The sequence below is a fragment of the Pteropus vampyrus genome, unplaced genomic scaffold (assembly GCF_000151845.1).
Source record: "Pteropus vampyrus isolate Shadow unplaced genomic scaffold, Pvam_2.0 Scaffold23, whole genome shotgun sequence".
NCBI classification, from domain to species: domain Eukaryota; kingdom Metazoa; phylum Chordata; class Mammalia; order Chiroptera; family Pteropodidae; genus Pteropus; species Pteropus vampyrus.
In genome coordinates this window covers 1,528,696-1,547,116 of record NW_011888804.1, presented here as the reverse complement: position 1 = coordinate 1,547,116, position 18,421 = coordinate 1,528,696, and the positions used below count along the sequence as shown (strand labels likewise).

General features: G+C 49.4%; 1 protein-coding gene across 1 annotated transcript in view; it reads right to left on the bottom strand.

Annotated features, from left to right (window-relative positions):
- Nucleotides 1–2,617: 2,617 nt before the first annotated feature.
- KDM2B (lysine demethylase 2B) overlaps nt 2,618–18,421 on the bottom strand; it is a 112,020-nt gene continuing 96,216 nt past the window's right edge. Inside the window, exons 14-23 of the mRNA XM_023528152.1 lie at nt 15,188–15,331; nt 13,894–13,980; nt 13,464–13,724; nt 13,155–13,268; nt 12,496–12,534; nt 11,685–12,364; nt 10,821–10,984; nt 10,573–10,734; nt 9,699–9,917; nt 2,618–3,907 (exon numbers count right to left, since the gene is read on the bottom strand). Coding sequence (XP_023383920.1) covers nt 3,726–3,907; nt 9,699–9,917; nt 10,573–10,734; nt 10,821–10,984; nt 11,685–12,364; nt 12,496–12,534; nt 13,155–13,268; nt 13,464–13,724; nt 13,894–13,980; nt 15,188–15,331 — 2,052 coding nt within the window. The 3' untranslated portion in view covers nt 2,618–3,725. The remainder of the gene's footprint in view (nt 3,908–9,698; nt 9,918–10,572; nt 10,735–10,820; nt 10,985–11,684; nt 12,365–12,495; nt 12,535–13,154; nt 13,269–13,463; nt 13,725–13,893; nt 13,981–15,187; nt 15,332–18,421) is intronic.

Here is an 18,421-nt window from a genome sequence, read left to right as displayed (position 1 = left end):
AGAAATGCCTAACTTGGCAGCTGAGTCCTAGTGGGTTTTTATCTTTTGACTCTGCAGTGGGTAACACATGCCTTCAGATGCTCAGGATCCAGAAGTCAATCAATAGACCTGAAAGTTATAGCAAGGGAGGCAGATAGCTCCTGTGCGCTAAGCCTCCTGCATAGAGCAGTGTGCAAAGAGCAGATTTGCCAGTTGTGAAGAAAAACATGCCTTTCCACCTTTTCTGGTTTTGAGGGTCAAAGCATGTAAATCGAGGCCTCCTGGATCTGTTCAAGTACCCTCTTTTCGCGTCTGCCTGCAGAGCCCATGGTGGGTGTCAGCCACAACTCTGACCATTATGAGCAGATCATTATCTCCCTACAGAAGCAGTGAGAGCTCAGCCCTTGTTGAAACTTAAGGAACACTTACCTTGTCTGTATTTCTTGGGAGACAGTTAACTCCAGAAATTCAACCTTCCCTACGAATTGCTAATTTGGTGGAGGGAAGTCTTCAAATCCAGCAGGTGATAATAAACACATTTAGAAGCTGAGCAGCAGGTGCTGGTTTGTCTAAAGTTAAATTAGAAAACATTTATTTGCCCATAGTCTCAGCTTAAAACAGCTTGTTTAATGTTTTCCTCTTGGATTTATATATGGTTTCAGGTGATTTTTAGCAAAAGAACAAAAACTTACTGGTGGATTGTTAGGTGCTTTGAAGTAACCTTGGTTTAGTGAGAAGCTAAGTTTTTAGCCTAGTGAGCTTGACACTTGGAATAACTGGATTACACGACACTTGTTTGCCAGAGGATAAACATCTCTCTCTGGAATCTGTTTTGCAGCAGACTTAGCATGCTTCTTTAATTTTCTTAATATGTAATACATCATAGAGATAAAATTCTGAAGGTCTAAAATGGAATACAATGGTATCTCCTTGTCCCTATCCTCACGACATGGATGTCATTTGATGCTTTGGTGGTGCCACGGTGTCTTCTTTTGTAAACATCAGTTTCCCTAGAGGAGGGAGGGAGACTCCTCTCTTCTGGGTTAGGAACCTGCGATCCACACAGGAAGCACTCCCTCTGCTTTATGGTACTTTCATGACATAATCAGATATGGTGTTTGCAAACATCTAGCTTAGCCTGGCCTTATCTAAAGTGCATTTTTTAAATAAGAGGTCTATACAGAGACTGCTAGGGTAGAATCTTAACTAGATGTTTCAGTGCGCTTGGGGGGAGCTCACCTGTGACCACTGAACGACAGAAACCGGCCTGAAGCCTGGAGAGATGCTGTGTTTTGGCTCTGTGGTATGTCCCTATGGTAGCTTTGGCTCCCCAGTTCTGGCAGCCCTCCACCTCCTCTCTTGGCAGGCCTGCGTGTTCCCTCAAATGTTATAGGAGCATCAGGGACCTCTAATTCTGAGTGCCTATTCACCTGGAAACCACTATGACCCTGAAAACAATTCCCAAGGAAGAAGATGATGCCTCTCCTGGACATCAAGGTAACTCTTACTCGGAGGATCAGAAGATGTAGGCTGTCAAGAAAACCTAAACTTGACCTCATGTGGGGACACTCTATGATGAATGACCAGGCTTGCAAAGGTATGGCCATAAATAAACCATAGAGTGTTAAACTAATCTTACCTGTGTTAAGTGCATCTCCTAAATCAAATTCTGGGGTGCAACAGCTTCAGATGTCTCTAGTTTAAGTCAGAAAGGACCTTTGGATTTAAATATACAGGAGACATGGACCTAGCTGGGCTCTAAAAGCACTTTGCCATGGCAAAAAGGGCAGGGAGCAATATGAAAACTGCCATTTGCAGAAAAGGCTTGTCCCATGAAATCCAAGTCACGTTGCTCCTGATTACTGATGAAGTTGGACCTTCTCCATTTTCAGATTCCCTAGAGCAGTTTTTTCTGTACTTAGTATGAGGTTGCAGGGCCTTGTCTAAAAAAATTCTGTGATCTAAAATTCCTTTTCACTGGTTTCTGGGTCTGCCACCTGGGAAAGGCACCTCATAACCAAGTATCTCCAGCCACCGCAGCCCAAGGCTACCAAGTGCAGGATGTGGCCACCTAGTGTTGCCTCTGGAAGGAAGGTGGAAATGCGGCCATGGACATTATTTTTTTTTTTTTAATTTTTAATTCTTTATTATTTATGCCTACAGCAGCTGGTCTTCCTAGGTGGTCTCCCATCCAAGTACTAGACCCGACCCTAATTAGCTTCCGAGATCAGGCTTGTCCAGGGTGGCATGGCTGTAGACCATGGACCATGGCTCCACTGGGGCGCGAACCCAGGACCTTCTGCGTGTAAAGCAGACGTGCTCACCGCTACACTATGGAACCACGTCCTGTGGACATTGTTTTATACAGGGGCGGTCAGAGGCCCCGAACCGCTAAGCCCTTGAGGCACTTGGTGCCTAATTCCCAGACATGGCCACTCACGGTGTGGCATAGGTTCTTTCCCCTACCTTTATTAGCCATAAACCTGTATGAAGGAGCCACAGCACTTCTCAGACAAATAAGAAATCAGAGCTTGTTTGGCTTCAAAACAACGTAAACTAGCGTTGAGACCACTGCCTCTGGACTTTCCATCAAATGGCCAGCCCCCTCCTAGAACAGAAACCCGCAAAGTCCAAAAACTTTTTTTTGTACAATTGTTTATACAAATTCAAGAAAGGTAAACTGTGTCAGGGAAGGTCTAGGAAAACAACACCTTACAACAATGGCACTTATGAATGCATAACTTTACAACTGGGAAACAGCCATGTTATAAACCTCAAAAGAGAACTCAACTCACACTTCAAAGGAGAGAAAAGAAAAGAAAGGCTACGGTGGGTCATTTATTCTACTTCTTGACTCTGTATAAATTAGATCTAGAGTACAAGAGCTCATGCTGGAGCAAAACCCTCCTGAGTGCAAAGGCTGAAGTCTGAATTTCAAAATTTTGAGAAAAAGGTGAATTCTATACAGAGGAAACTTGGCAAAGTATTTTACTTCGACTATAATTTACATATATGCACAACATGCTTGTGTAACTTCTTGACGTACAAAGCAGGCTCTCAGCTTCCAATCAACATGCTTTTAACTGGAAGGTCTTAGCCTGCTTTGCCAGATCTGGGCTCACGTGTAGGTGGATTATTTGTGTTGCTGAAGTACAGGTTAAGTTCTCTCCTACCTTAAGGAAACCAGGAAAGTTGGCAATCATAAAACAATAAAAACACTGGTATGCATTCAAACCTTGCATAAATAACTTTTAAACAATTTGTACAAAAATAGTTCTGCATAATAAGATGTAACAAAACCAAACAAACAAAATATATCAAGATGGCAGATGTGGTGTGTGGTCCACTTTATGTTGACACCCAAAACCCTGGAGGTGCAAGGAATGAGGCGTCCAAAACCAAACACCACCAAAGAACTCCTAAGCTCATGCTTCAATGAGAGAATTTGCCCACAGTCCATCCTCCTCTCTGCAGGAATGTCTTCTTGATAAAGGCCGCCTTAGAAATGGTCCAGAAAGCAGTGCAGTTACGATTCAGACCAAGGGAAAGCGACCGGCTCACTCATCCCCAAAACGAGTGGTAGCTTGGCTTATCCCTCGGCAAGACTTTAAAATGGAATCGTTCCGTGGTCTGTTGTCCCAAGTTTCAAATTGAAAATAAAAGCCCTAGTTTCTGTGAAGTCTCTTGCCCTCCCCTGCCGTGTCCCCTCCCCCGCCCCACCCTGTATTTACACCCTAGTCCGTGGACTAACTCAGTTTTTGCAGGAGTTTTTCTTCCACTTGCCCAAACTGGACACTCACAGACATTTCAGCTATGAACTGCTCACAGCCCTCCTTGGTGACTTGCTTGCAGTACCTCAGGTCAATATGACAGATATTTCCACAGCGTTTGAAGAAGGACAGGCACTGGTCAGTAACCTTATTACAGTCTGCAGGGAAGAGGACACCGTGTGAGGCAGAGCGGGCTCCAGGGGACTGAGTACAAGCTATAGGACACCGTGATGGCAACGAACTCCAACGTGGGACAGTCCCTCAGAAAACCATGCTGGGGACACTTTGAAAGGTCAGTCTCTGGGGGGGGAAAGACTAAGGGCCCTGTTCTAGACTAAGATTACATTTGGTTGTTTTTACTCTTTAATCTTTTACTTCGGTGCGATTGTGCTATTATTGTAGTTATGTGAGGAGAATGTCCTTATACTCAGAAAATGCACGCTGAAGTATCTAGAGATGTTTAGGGGTCAAGTGTCACAATGTTTGGAATTTCAAATGACTAAACAAAAGGGAAAAAAGTATGTATCAAACAATGTGGCCTATAAAGATGAACTCCGACCTCACTACAAAATATATTCTAGATCGATGCATTCAATTTTATAAGGTGATAACTTAGGAATTAAAATCTCTGCTTGCAGATGACATGAAAATGCTAAAGATTACACACACATGCTCACAAACTGTTAGAACTAATAAATGAATTTAGCTAAGTTGCAGCAAGATACAAAAGATTCACAAAAAATCAGTTGTATTTCTATGGACTAGCAGTGACCAATCTGAAAGAAAACGAAAACAAGTCCATTTACAACAGCATCAAAAATAATATACTTAGGAATAAATTTAATGAGGTGAGAGGTCTGTACACTGAAAACTAAAAAATATTGCTGAAATAACTTTAAGAAAATATAAATAAATGGGGAAAAAACCCCACATTCATGGATTGAAAGACTTCATTTTGTTAAAATGTCAATATACCCAAAGCAATCTACAGATTCAATGAAATTGCTATGACATACCAACAGTGCTTTTGCAGAAATACAACATTTATCCTAAAATGTAGAAATGGACCCTGAATTGCCAAAACAATCTTGGAAAAGAAAAAACTGGAAGACTCCTACTTCCTGATTTCAAAACTTTCTACAAAAGCCACAGTGTGTTACTGACCAAGAGAGATATACAGATCAATGGAATAGAATTGAGAAATAAACCCTCAAATGGTCAAATGATTTTTGACTGGTACCAAAACAATTCAGTGGGGGGAAAAGACAGATGTATCAACAAATGATGCTGGGAAAACTGAGATGCTGGGATATCTACATGCAAAAGAATGAAGTTGAACCCCTACTTCACGCCATTTATGAAAATTCACTCAAAATGATTCACAGACTTTTAACATAGGAGCTAAAACCATAAGCTGTACACCACAAACAGGAAAATCTTCAAGACCTTGGATTTGCCGATGATTTCTTAAACATGGCAACAAAAGGGAAAATAGACTGAACATCGAGATTAAAAACCTGTACAAAAGACACAAGAGCGAGAAGACTACACAAAATGGAGCAAATATTTGCAAATTCGTGTATCAGATAAAGGACTAATATCCAGAATCTATAAAGAACTCTTACAACTCGACAACAAAAACAACCTAGTTTAAAAAATGGGCAATGGATGTGAACAGACATTTCTTCAAAGAAGATACACAAATGGCAAATAAGCAAATGAGAAGATGCTCAACGTCACTAATCATGAAGGAAATGCAAGTTGAAACTACATTGAGATCTTTACACCTGTTAGAATAGTGAGCGGCTACTTAAAAACAGTGTAAGATCCAACTAGTCCATTTCTGGGTGTACAGGCATACCTCAGATATTAGGGGTTCAGTTCCAGATCACCACCATAAAGCAAATACTGCAATAAAGCGAGTCACACATCTTTTCTGATCTTCCAGTGCATACAGAAATTACATTTATACTATACTGTAGTCTATTAAGTATGCAATGGCATTATGTCTAAAACAATATATGCACCTTAATTAAAAATTACTTTATTGCTAACCATTACCTGAGCCTTCAGCGAGTTGTAATCTTTTTGCTGGTGGAGGGTCTTACCTTCAATTTGTAAAAAACAGCAGTATCTGAAGCACAATAAAACAAGATATGCCTGTATACCCGAAAAAACTGAAAGTGGGGACTCACGCAGGTGTCTGTGCACCCGCATTCATGGCAGAATTATTCACAACAGCCACAAGATGGAAGCAACCCAAGTGTCCACTGACGGACGACTGGATAAACCAAATGCGGTCTACACATATAACAGAGCACTATTCAGGTTTGAAAAGGAAGGAAATTCTGACACATGCCACATGGTGGATAAACCTTAAGGACATTATGCTAAGAAGCTAGTCACAAAAAAGACAACTACCACGTGATTCCACTTACATGAGGTGCTAGGATTCATACCAGCAGAAAGATGCGGTTGCCGGTGGCGGGCGACGGCGGGGAGTGGGGAGCTATCGCAGTGGGTGCAGAGCTCCTGACGGGGTGAGGAAGAAGTAATGAAGATGGTGGTGGTGATGGCGGTGGCGGATGTACAGCAACGTGAATATCCTTAATGCTGACTGACTACACTTAAAAATGGTTAAAATGGTCCTATGTGTTATCTTACCACAATAAATTTTACTTTAAATTTTGGAAGCTGGAGAAGAGGTATCAATTCATCAGACCTGAGAACGCTTAATCCTAAACTGGCTGAAGGAAAAGCAGAGAAGCAGATTTACTCTATAAAACACCTCGAAGTTTCAGGTACCGGAAGCAATAGGTGCATTGGAAGTGGAGTTTTAGTCTCCAACAGGTAAGAGGAAGTCTCTCGACTGGACATCACCAGGCACCGTGGCAGGCAGGGGCGCCCACTCAGAATCAGGGGCTCTGAGGAAACTTGGCTGCTGACTACTCAGACCGCCAGCCTCCCTCCCCCTCCAGCTGGGACACCAAGGAAAGTCCTTTCGGCAAGCCCGACCAGCTTCAGAGGAAAGACTGTAAGGTCTCAAGTGGGTTTCCCCCCAAAGAAATGACATGCGCTGACCACTTAACAACTGATATGCATGGCAGGCCAGCACCACCAGCTCTACCTCCAGTCACCCTGAGCAGACACCCACGCACGGACACTACACCCACGTGAAGGAACCAGCTTGTGCAAGAAGAAAACAAAACTATCCGTAACTCCGGGACGTAAACTATCCAGACTCAGAGAACAAGAACAGGCTACTCTACAAATGTTCAGAGAACAAAATACAGCTGTGAAATGGAAAATGCAGGTTGAACCATAAGAAACTGCCAATGCCTGATAAACAGCAGCTTCACATGGTTCAACCTAATGACAGCAGAAATGAGAAACTCACTGTATGAATTGTGTGGTAAAATGAAGGAAAACTCCCTCAACATAGAGCAAAAAGACACAAAGGTGGAAAACAGGAGGAAAATAAAAAAGAAAAGATAACATACGACTAGTAAAGAAAATTGAAGGGAAGGAAATTAAATAATTCAAGGAAATTTCCCAAAACTAAAGACATTTCCAGATACAAAGACTGAAGGGGCTCATGAAAGCGTTCAGTGTGGATGAAAAGAGACTCGAAGCAAAGCTCATTATCAAAAACGCAGGAAACTAGAGACAAAATGTCCTACGAACTTCTAATGAATGGAAATTCACTGAAGGATGGAGAATGAAATGGCTTTGGACTTCAGCTCAGGAAGGCAAAGAGCAGTGCTTCCTACTTTCTGAAATGACATGGTCCCTAAATGAAGATTACATATCCAGCTACGCTATCAATTAAATGTGAGGGTGTAATAAAACTACTATAAAAAAAAACAAAAAAAAAAACAAGAAGGTACAGGGTCAGGAAAATGGGGGCCCTGCACAAGAGAGACCAAGGGAAGTCCCAGGACGGCAGCTGCGTGGCAGGCAGAAAGAAGCAGCCAGGTGACATGAGGCAGGAGCCCAGAAGGAAGAAAGAATGGGAGGAGAAATCCAGGATGGTGGTCCATGAAGGCTGGTCGGGGCCCCGTGCGTCTGTGCAGGGAAAGACTAGTGCTCGAGTCTGTTGCAGTCTGCGCAGAAACTACGCAAAGATGAGGCCATTATTAACTTGGGGAAAAAACTGTGCAAAAGAGGAAACATACTCATAATACATAATTGGCCCAACAGTGGACAATACTTATGTGGCTGTGAAAAAGGGAAATAATAGTGACTTAACCACAAATTGGAAAGAGGGAGAAAAAAGGGGGAGTGAGAGGATGTAAGAGTAGGAGCCTCGTGTTACACACAATGTCTGAATGGAAAAAAAAGTCAAGAAATAGCAACGTAAGTTTGCTATTTGGAAATATGGAGGTAAACACTAGAAGAAAGCGCTCGAGAGATGCAGGTAGTTGTCTCAGGGGACGGGAAGCAGGTAGGGGAGGGAAAAGCAAACGGCTGCCCAGGCAACATTTCTACAAGGGAATTCGGCCGGGGTAACAAAAGCCAGACAACTGCGGCTTCACTCTGTCATTAGCCCAAATCCTCCAACCAAGTTCAAGGAAGTTGAACCATGTCAAATGCCATCCATACTGTGACGCACACTTACTTTATCATTAACTACTTACAGTGATGTGAAAATCACCTCTAAAAGAAAAGAATCTAGAAGAGACTGCATAGAGATTTGACTTCACAGCTCTTAACAAGAACGCAGAGCTGTTATGTACTAAGAAAAAAGATGACCTGAATGGATTGTGGCGGAAAACAACGCAAAAGATGATTTACACAAACAAATGCACCACGGACCCCACTGCAGGGGATGTGGATTCGTACTGGGATCTCTGCTCGACATAAGAACTAAATTGGAATAGGAAAAAAGCACCCACATAAGACCAAGTGCTTAGAACAAGATGCTCTAGCATCAAGACCACCAGATGCGCCATGAGCGGGGATCCTGGTGAAACCACCTCCCCCAGCATGACTGTTCTCTGCTTCCACGGAGTGGCACAACCCCGCCACCAAAACTCCCCGAGGAGGAATGGCTTCCCAGGACCTGAGGGCCAGAATTATCTCAGCCATCCAAACCTCCCCCCACTCCCGCTCGAACATGGCACTAGTGACAGGAAGGTGTTCATCAGGCACAAACGTGGGATGCAAAGAGAGGCAAACGATCAGCACGTGACCCCTGATGGAGTACGACATGAGACTGAACTGTGTCAAATGGAATTTAAATGAGGTAATCATTACTGGATAAATTTCTGGATAGAAAAAGGGTTTTTTTGGGTTTTTTTTTTTTTTTTTTGGTCTCATCTCACAGACCCAATCCGACCTTCCTGAGCTATCGGGTGAAAACTGGGTTAGCTGGGCTGAGAACAGTATTGCCTCTGTCCACCTCACCGGCCCTCATGTCCCGGGTCCTTAGGAGCCGACTCCAGCACCATCGGCAAGTGGACGAAGTGAGAATTAAACAGCGTGTGCGACATACGACACGAGCTGGGGGCTTTTCTTCTCTCCCAACACAGGCCCTTTGGCAAGGTCAGGAGTGCACCAGAAGTACACGTAAACAGCCATGGCAGAAACCAGCAGCCTACTGCACCAGGGGATGCCTGCTCGGTCTGGCTGGGCCTCGCTTCCCACCATTCTCCCGGGCCCCGCTGCCCGGAGCCAGCCCATCCACAGCCCCAACAGAACAACAGAAGCTTCCATGGTGTGTGTTTTGGGTCCGGAACCACTGCTACATGCGCTCACTGCTACCAGCACTATTTTTTGGTAGCACTCATTACCAACCTAGTAATAACTTCTTTGTTTAATATCCGTTTCCCTTCTAGACTAGGCTGCGTATCCGTCTCCATCACTGGTACGTCCTGGCACCCAACACTGTAACCCTATAACAGCCAGGGCACAAATGTGAAATTCCCAGCCCAGGTGCCCCCAACTGACCTGACAGGTTGATTTCAGTTAAGGAGTCTCGGGTGGTGGTGCCTACAGCAGTGAGCAGGTTGATGGACTGGTCAGTAACATGGTTACAGTAACTAAGGTGGAGCTTGGACAGCAAGGGCATGTGGCGGATGATGAGCCGCAGGGAGGCGTCCGTGATGTCCAGGCCTGCTAGACGCAGCTCCACGATGTTCCGGAGCTTGCTCCGATTGTCCATCTGACCTGAAGCGGGGCAGGGAAGAGAGAGGTGACATGTCAGCCTGACATGACACGGAAGCCCTACCAGCCAGTTGTAATGCTTGGGTTTCATTTTGCCATCTCTTAAGTGTTTCACCAAAAAGATCAGAATTAGTTCCAACATTTAAAAATCAGAAGATTCCACATCAAACTTTACACTTGTAGATTTTTAAACAATCAGAAGATGTAGGGAGAGCCCACAGTTTCGACCAGCAGGACTGGGGCAACTGGAGCAGAGACAGCACAGCGTCCCTGGATCGCCACGGGTTTGAGCTGATGCCAGGGAGCGATGACCCCTGAACTCTCCTGTGAGACCCTGTCCAACCACACTGACCCTGGTGTTCCCGGGGACCTGAGGCCGATGGAGAACAAATTAACAGAGAAGCAGTCGGATGTGTGCAGAGCCCCCAGAGTGGGTGTGCACAGGAGCCTCTGCCCCCTCAGGGCCCCTCAGTGCCCGAAGCTGACAGGACACAGCAGCCGGGGCCCATCTGCACCCTCTGGAGAAGGGCCGAGGACAGAGAAGGCTCGAGGACACACACCAGGTAGGGTCTGTGGTAAAAACCAGACCCAGTGGCACAGCTCGCTTCCACCGCCTTTGTGCGAGCCCCTAGGGCACGCCCCAGACCTGGCCGCTCACCTGGCCTGTTATCCGTGGGCGGGGACAGGAGGTCCCGCATCTGGGCATCCTTTAGCCCTTCTACCCACTGGACATCCAGGGTCCGGAGCAACGGACAACTGGAGCTACAGAGGGCTGAGACCGCGATCCACGAGCAGCCCGACAGCACCAAGTCTCGGAGCCCTGGGAGGACAGAGAAAAGGATGGCAGGTCAAATGACATATCCCAGCCCCCACTCCTCACTTTTGGGGTGCCCAGTCCATGCTCACCAGGCAACCGGTTGATAAGCCAGCTCAGCTGTTTCTTGGAGATATTGGTCCAGCTGAGGTCCAGAGAGACAGGCTGTCGCCGGATGATGCCGCTCAGCATCAGGGGCGTGATGGACTTGCAGTGGTTCAGGTCGATGCGGGTCCATAACCGCTTATCGCAGCACCTGGAGGCCAAGCCCAGCAGAGGGGGCACCATCAGAGATGCCGGCTCACACGGGGTGCCCCCTGCCTGGCTGTGATTAACTCCCCAACTACCAAGCTCAGGGGGAGGCTCCCTATTCCACCTTCTGGAACCTTCTGTTTGGCTCCCATCTGCCCACAGCTGGGCAGCTCTGCTCTGACTGCCACAGGGCTCTCACAGAAGGTGCTGGCACCTGCTCTGTGTCAAGTACCAATGGGGGCTTTACTGCACCCTCTACAGCCGTATCTCAAAACAAAACAACCCTGCGAGGCAGGTATCATACCCAGTCACAGACGAAGGTAAGTACCGTGGCCGGAAAGCCAGGAAACGTCAAAGCTGGGGTTCAGGTCAGTAACGGCACCCCTGCTGTAAACCTGAGCTAACACTTTACGGACAGGACTCCGCCTGGCCCTCGGCTCGTCTTCTGAGGAGCTACGTCAGGAAAGCGAATGGGGTTCACCTCTTCTGACGAGACCAGGCTGAGCGGACTGCGGAGCTGCCTGGGACTCTGAGGATAATTAACCTGGACCGAGCTTAGGAGGCGAGAGCATGACGAGCACCTCAAGTGGGGATGCGAGCCACGCTCCTGCCATCCCTCGTCCAGGCTCAGCCTCGGCCTAGAGCCTGACACAGGGCCAGTCCCCTGCCGCCTCCCGGTCCGAGCCCGGCCAGCGGCCCCTCACCAGCGGTTCCAGGTCCTGCAAACCCGCATGCAGACGCACAGGTCTTGGTGGCTGAGGTAGCTGAAGACGGCCATCCACACCTCCCTGTGCATGACGTGCGCTGCCCCATCATCCAGGGGCAACGAGTCGGGTGGGGGGCTGATGGGCGGCGGCCGGATCACATGTCGCTCCATCTGGATGCACTTGGGTGGGGACACGGAGGGAGGGGGCCGGGAGATGACTCGGGGTGGGCTGCGCAGGCCGGGCCCCAGCTGGTGCCGCAGCTCCCGGGGGGTGCCGTTGAGCCCCTTGCTGAAGCGGTGGGGGCGTTCGCAGAGGCCCAGGGGCCGCTTGGGCTCCTCGTTCTCACTCTCGGGCTCCGACTTGATGGGCTGGTGGTTTTCGCTTGCCAGGCTGCTCTCCGTCTTCTGGATCTCCTGGTTGAGCTCCTTGCTCAGCTCCTTGCTCAGCTCCTTGTTGGGGAGCCGCCGTTTCCGGCGCATCTTCACCTTCTTCTTCTCCTCGGGGCCGTCCGTGCCCTCGGTGCTGGGCCCGGCTGTGGGGGAGCTGGAGCGAGAATGGTCGCTCTCCCTGGTCTTGGGGGGCGCCTCGGGCAGATCATCCTCTGGCTCTTGCTTGAAGCGTCGGAGCGGCTTGTTAGCTAGAGCCATCCGGTCCTCGGCGTTCTTCCAGGACCGCCGCTGAGGGAGGAGGGGGAGCGAGGACAGGTGAGCCCCCGGCTTCGGGCTGCGCCCACCCAGGCCTCCCCGCCCTCCTCCTGGGACCTGCTGCACCAGGCCTGGGGTGAGGGAAGGGGAGAGGCAGATGGTACCTTTTTCCTGAAAAGCTTATCTTCTTTGCCAGGTTTCAGCTGTCACAGGAAGAAAAGGGTGCAGAGCTTGCTCCCAGGGTTCGTGGGTTTTAGTCCCCTCTACACCCAACCCCACCACCAGTTCAGTCTCTAGAGTAGGGGCGCCTTCCCACAAACCCCATCTCTTCCGCTTCAACAGACGGGTGGGCCCTGCCTGCTGGTTTTAAAGAAGCAGCTGGAAGTGGAGGAGTGTGGTCCAATTGTCCCCAACCAACTGACCTCCCACCCTTGGGCAGACCCAGAGATGTGCAGTGGCCCATTCCAGTGGGACTTGGCCCTGGGAGCCGGTCCTGGAAGCAGAGCCTGCAGGATTCCCAGCCGAGCCTTAATGGCTAGAGCTGGGAGAAGACGACCCGGCGCCACCTCGTGGCAGAAGCCGGAAGGGCCGGTGGGCGGAGCAGGGCGGCCGGGATCCTCCGAGGTTCCCCTGATCCGCAGGGCTTCCCAGGCCCCATGCCAGAACCGCGAGCCGGCGACCTGGGGCTGAGGCCTGGGAAGCTCCCGTGAACAGGCGCCTGGGAACGGCGGTGGCAGTGGGCGGGAGGACCAGCGCAGGGGTGAGGGTGGCCCGGGTGTGCAAGTCCCCAAGGCCTCGGGAGGGCGGGGCAACATGGGAGCACCTGCTGCTGGAAGTAAGTGAGACTGGATCTCCACCAAGGGCTGAGGTTGCTGCCCAGAGGGGGCCTCGGCGAGAGGTGAGAGGAGGACCCGGGGGACGTCTGAAGCGTCGAGACCTGAAGGGGGGAAGGAGTGACGCGCTGGCTTCCCCTCCTTTCTTTTGGGCGGGCGCTCAGGGCTTAGGTGACCTGCTCAAGGCAGCCAGAGGCCAGGGTCCTGCGCTCTCCCCACTGCCCATCCCCGCCCCCCGGCAGGACAGGTCAGGCCACCCGGTGCCGCGCCCCGCCCCACACTGTCCTCCCAATCCGTACTCGTTTGCGTCCACTGGGCTCTTGGGGCTTCTCGTATTTCCGCTTCCTCCTCAGGTGCACGTCGTCCGACTTTCGGCGTAGGATGCCGTCAGGGGGCACCTTCTTGGGGTGCTCGTCTGACCTGCGCCGGGGCGCCTCTTCACACTCACTCCTCCGCTTGGCAGGCTCCTGCCCTTCCTTGTTGTCCCGGTTCATCTTCTGCTCCTTGAGCAGGGAGCCGGGCAGGTTGGAGGCGTACTTAAAGCCAGGGCCACGCTTTTGCTTGTAGGCCAAAAACAGAGAAGGAACAAACAAACTGTATATCTTTGGCCGAGCCCGCCTCCCTCAGCCCGCATGCACCCACCAGCCAGTGACGTGGGGACAGGCTGGGTCTGGCAAAGCTAAGGCCCCCCGCCCGAGCTGACCGCTGGGCCTGGGCCCCGGCACTCACTTTCCCGGTCTTGCCGGCGTGGTTACACTTTGGACACTCCCAGCAGTTCGGAAGCTCATCGTTGACCACGCCCTCTGACTCCTTAATCTGCAAGGAACAAGGCCAGTCAGCAAACATGGAGGGGGCGGAGAGGGCCACCTCCGCCAGGAACATCAACACCCTGCTCCCAAATGCCATCTCCATCCCATCTTCGGCCAAAAAGAAACCGGAGTGGTTAAGACAGGTGGCTCTGGATTCAAGCCAGGGTTCAAAACCTGATTTTGCCTCTTCCTAGCTCAGTTGATCCTGGGCAAATCACTCCATCCTTGCCTGTGGGCCAGTGCCCTGGTCCACAAAATGGAGTGTCCCTATCCTACCGGAGTCCTGTGAAAATTCAATGAGATAGCCGGGGTGGAGCGATGAGCTCAGGGCCCAGCACCCAGAAGAGCCCCAACGAACTGTTCAGCCATTTCGCAGCCCTGTGTGGAGTGCTGCGTGTGAGCAAATCAGACGTGCTGTACCTGTCCCTAGGGAGCCAGGCGACCTAGACCTGAAGGCCTACTTTGGAAGGTCTGACTTCCAAAGCTACTAGGGAAAATCAGATTGGGAGGGGTGGGGGAGGGGCTGCATCAAAACAACCGCCCCCCCACCAGAGGGAAAGGGGACCCTTCAGAGTGGAAGTACCATCTGCGGCAGGCCCACCCTGATCTCTCTGAAACACAGATACACACAGGCTGCCACCTGGGTTGACAGGGCGGTACCAGGTATGATGACATTCTTTTGGGGCAGAAGCTATGCGCCAGCCCAGAGCAGTCTCTTCCTTTCAAAAGCAGAACCTGCTGCCCAAGACAGGCAGGTATAGCACGGCAGTCCCCAGGAGGAGCAAGCCTGGCCCTGGACACGCCGAGGGCAGGTTCCTGGCACATAGGAGCAGGAAATCAACCCCCTGTTGCTCTGGGACCTGCCCTCACCGGGTCGGGCCCTGTTCTCCCAGAAACCCTAAGCCAGGGTTGCCACAAGCAGCCTGACCACCCAGTCCTTCCCTCTGGGCCAGTGTGAGGTTGTGGGAACCCTGTGGTTCTGCGCTGTGGGAGGTGGAGTGTGTGTGCTCAGTCCCGCTAGGACGCGGGTCAAAGGTCTGAGCTACGCCAGACCGTTCCTGCCCTCAGCTCATCACCCGACACAGAATCCCCATACGTGGGGTTGGTCTGGGGACGGAATCCAAGCACCTCACCGCCCCAGGCCCAGCTTCAGCACCACCAGGGGCCCTGGATCGGGGCTCGGGCAGCACAGCCATATCCCCAGGGGCGCTCACCTTAAGGCATCCAGGGTGGATGATTTCATTGCAGATGGAGCACTCCATGAGCATGAGGTTAAACTTGCCCTCTTCCTCTTCCACTGTGTCCTCCTTCCCCGCCTCGCCACACACGAGGCACACGGCGGTGTGGGGCAGCACTGGCTGGAGAGCCGGGGAGCAGAGAAGTCAGCAGGGCCAGAACCCCCACGGGGAAGGGTTCAAATGCAATGAAGTGCTCTCAGACCTGCCAGGAGATGGCAGAGAACTGGCCTGGCGCTATCGTTTGTTCATTCATCCGCTCATTCATTCATTCACTCCCTCACTCACCAGGCTACCTATCACCTCTACAAGCCAGGTACCGCTCTAAGTACTAAGAATACAGTGAACAAGACAGACTGACACCTCTGCCATCCTGAGCCTCCATCTTAGTAGAAAGAGGAAGACCAAATAGAGACTGATACAGTATATTACATGGTGACAAGGAACATGGAGAAAAAAACAGCAAGGAGGGCCAGGGGCGCGGGGGGAGAGGGGCTGATCTGAAACGTGCGGGTCAGGGACAGCCTCATGTTTGAAGAAAGGCCTGAAGGAGGTAGGGAGTGAGCTGAGCCCAGATCTGTGGGCGCTGAGGCTGCATCTCCCCAGTGGGTATCAAAGCACAGTCCATGGACTCGGAGGTCCCCAAGATCTGTACTGGGAGGTCGAAAGCACTTTCAGAATAATATGAAGACATTATCTGACATTTTCACTGTGCTAACATTTGCACTGCTGGATGGTGGCACAGGACTCCAGGGCACGCTGGCAGTCACTGGGCTACTCCTTGGCCACCTGCTCACTAAAAAGATCGCCAGTTTCATTTAAGTGTCTTTAATGGAGTAGTAAAAATGGTTAATTTTACTAAAGCTTTGTCCCTTGATCCTTTTATTTTTTTGTGACAAAATGGGAAGTATGCACTAAGCACTTCTGCTGCAAAGCAAAGGACAACGTTCATCTGAAGGAAAAGCGCTCGTGTGACCAAGCTGTGGGCTAAACTGGCCACTTTCTCCACAGAGCGTCATTTTACTTGGAAGAATGACTAAAAAAAACCCCAAAACCCAAGGGTACTGGCATATCTTCTCCAGAAAAATAACTTAACAGTATGTGCTGCAAATGATAAATTTCTACTTTTCAAACAACAATTAGAAGTTTAGAAAACTTACACTAGCCACCACAAACTGGTCCCTATACTTAAAAAGACTTTTCTGACAAGGTTGGTGGTGGTGTTACCAAATGTGGGAGGAGTTTTTGTTTTTGTTTGTTTGTTTGTTTTTACACTGTATAACACTATACTTAGAATACTTAGCAAATCTGTGTGACTCAGTGAACCAGTATTTTCCAAATGACCAATGCATGATGTTATATCATGCATAAGCAGCAAATGAGCTATTGGAGGAGTAAAAAGATTAATGAATTTTAATGTAACAACATGAAAAGTTCACTGACACAGTTTCGCATTCCACATTGCAACTAACCTTTAAGAAACTGCCACCTTTTGAGTTCTGGTAGAGTACCACCAAATAACTGCCATCATGTGAAAAGACTATTAAAATAGTCCTCCCTTCTCCAACTACATATCTGAGGCCAGATTTGACTCATGTAGTTCCCCCAAAAAACACAGCCCGGCAGAATGAATATAGAAACAGATGTGAAAATCCAGGTTTTTCTAACAAACCAGACATAAAAGAGATTTACAAAAACATAAAACGATGCCACTCTTCCTACTCATCATTTTTGTTCTGGAAGATGCAGTTAATTTCTCATAGAAATGTTATATTAACATGTAGTGGGTTGTTATTTTTAAGTAAATTCAAAATATTTTCTCAATTTCCCAGTGTGAATTTTGGCTACTACAATATTAACAAATAACCCATATAAACAAAAGCTTTTCAGGGTCCTCATGATTTTTAAGAGAGTAAAGAGGTCCTGAGACCACAAAGTTTGAGACCTGACGTGTAATGGGCTGCAAACCCCCTACCCTTCCACTCCGCCCCAGCAAAGGCCCGTCTCCCAGCACTTGACATGGTGCCCAGGAGCCAGAGGAAACACACAGCCAACGTTCATCAAACTAAGTTAGAGGAGCTTCAAATAAACTGGGATACACACTGCACTGTATGTCCCAGTGAAAAAGTCTACGAAATGGCACAAACATTTGAATTCAAAGAATTTTAAACTGAAGGTCGAAGAGTCATAAACCATTCAACGAACATTTAATAAACATCTGCTAAAGCCTGAAGCAAGTGGCCAAGAGGAGAACAGTGAAGAGAGAGACAGCTGATTCCTCGAGCTGCGGGAAGATGGAGACAGACAGCATCGAAATTCCAGGGAAACAGGGCAAGGCCGTGCACGTGCGAGCAGCGGCAGCGGCTGGTGGCTGCAGGGCTCGTAGGCCGAGGAATGTGGGCTCCTATAGGCAGCGAGGAGAGAAGAGGGGGCACTGGTCTAGGCTGGCGGGGAGGCTGACTCTGAAACGGGTGGTGAGAGAGAGACGCAGAATTCAGTGAAGCTGCCGCAGAGATCCGTCCAGGACAGAAGCCCAGGTGCTGGACGGTGGGAAGGGGTAGTCTGTGGAAGAAGCCTCGTGGAGAGGGGGCGAGGGGGAGGCTGCTTATGGGGAGACCGAAGCTCTGGCACATCGAGAGAAGGGCTTGGAAAAGGAAGAGAGGTGAGCCTGTCAGAGGTGGGTAAAACATGGCAAGAAGTGTCCCAACAAAGTGGAAAGGCTGGAAGAAGAGTGAGAAGGTCCCCGAGGGTCTGGCCGAGTCTGCACTTGCTGTCCGTTCCAGAAGCGAGCGTCATGGCGGAAAGGAGACACGCACCGGTGAGGTTTCCTTCGACCAGCACTGACTGTGCCAGGCACCGGGCTAGCACCGGAGCCGCAAAGAACAGGTGACAGCAGAGACGGGTTTCCTACGCTGGGCCTGGGACACTGGGTGACAGAGAGGAGGTGGAAGAGAAAACAAGGCTAAAGAGGAAAAAGAGCCAGTCCCGGGTCATTGCCAACATGTCAAGTTTTAGGTGACATTATTCTCAAAACCAACTGTCCCTACAGATGACCTCTCTTAAATACTGACAGAATGAAACCAGTCACACGACCCTCGCTCCAGAAAAATGCACACAACATACACACGGGCACAGATAAAAATCTGTATTTAATTTCAAGGGGGATCTCAAATTCCCTGAAATCCATTCAAATGACCTGGGCACAGGTAACAA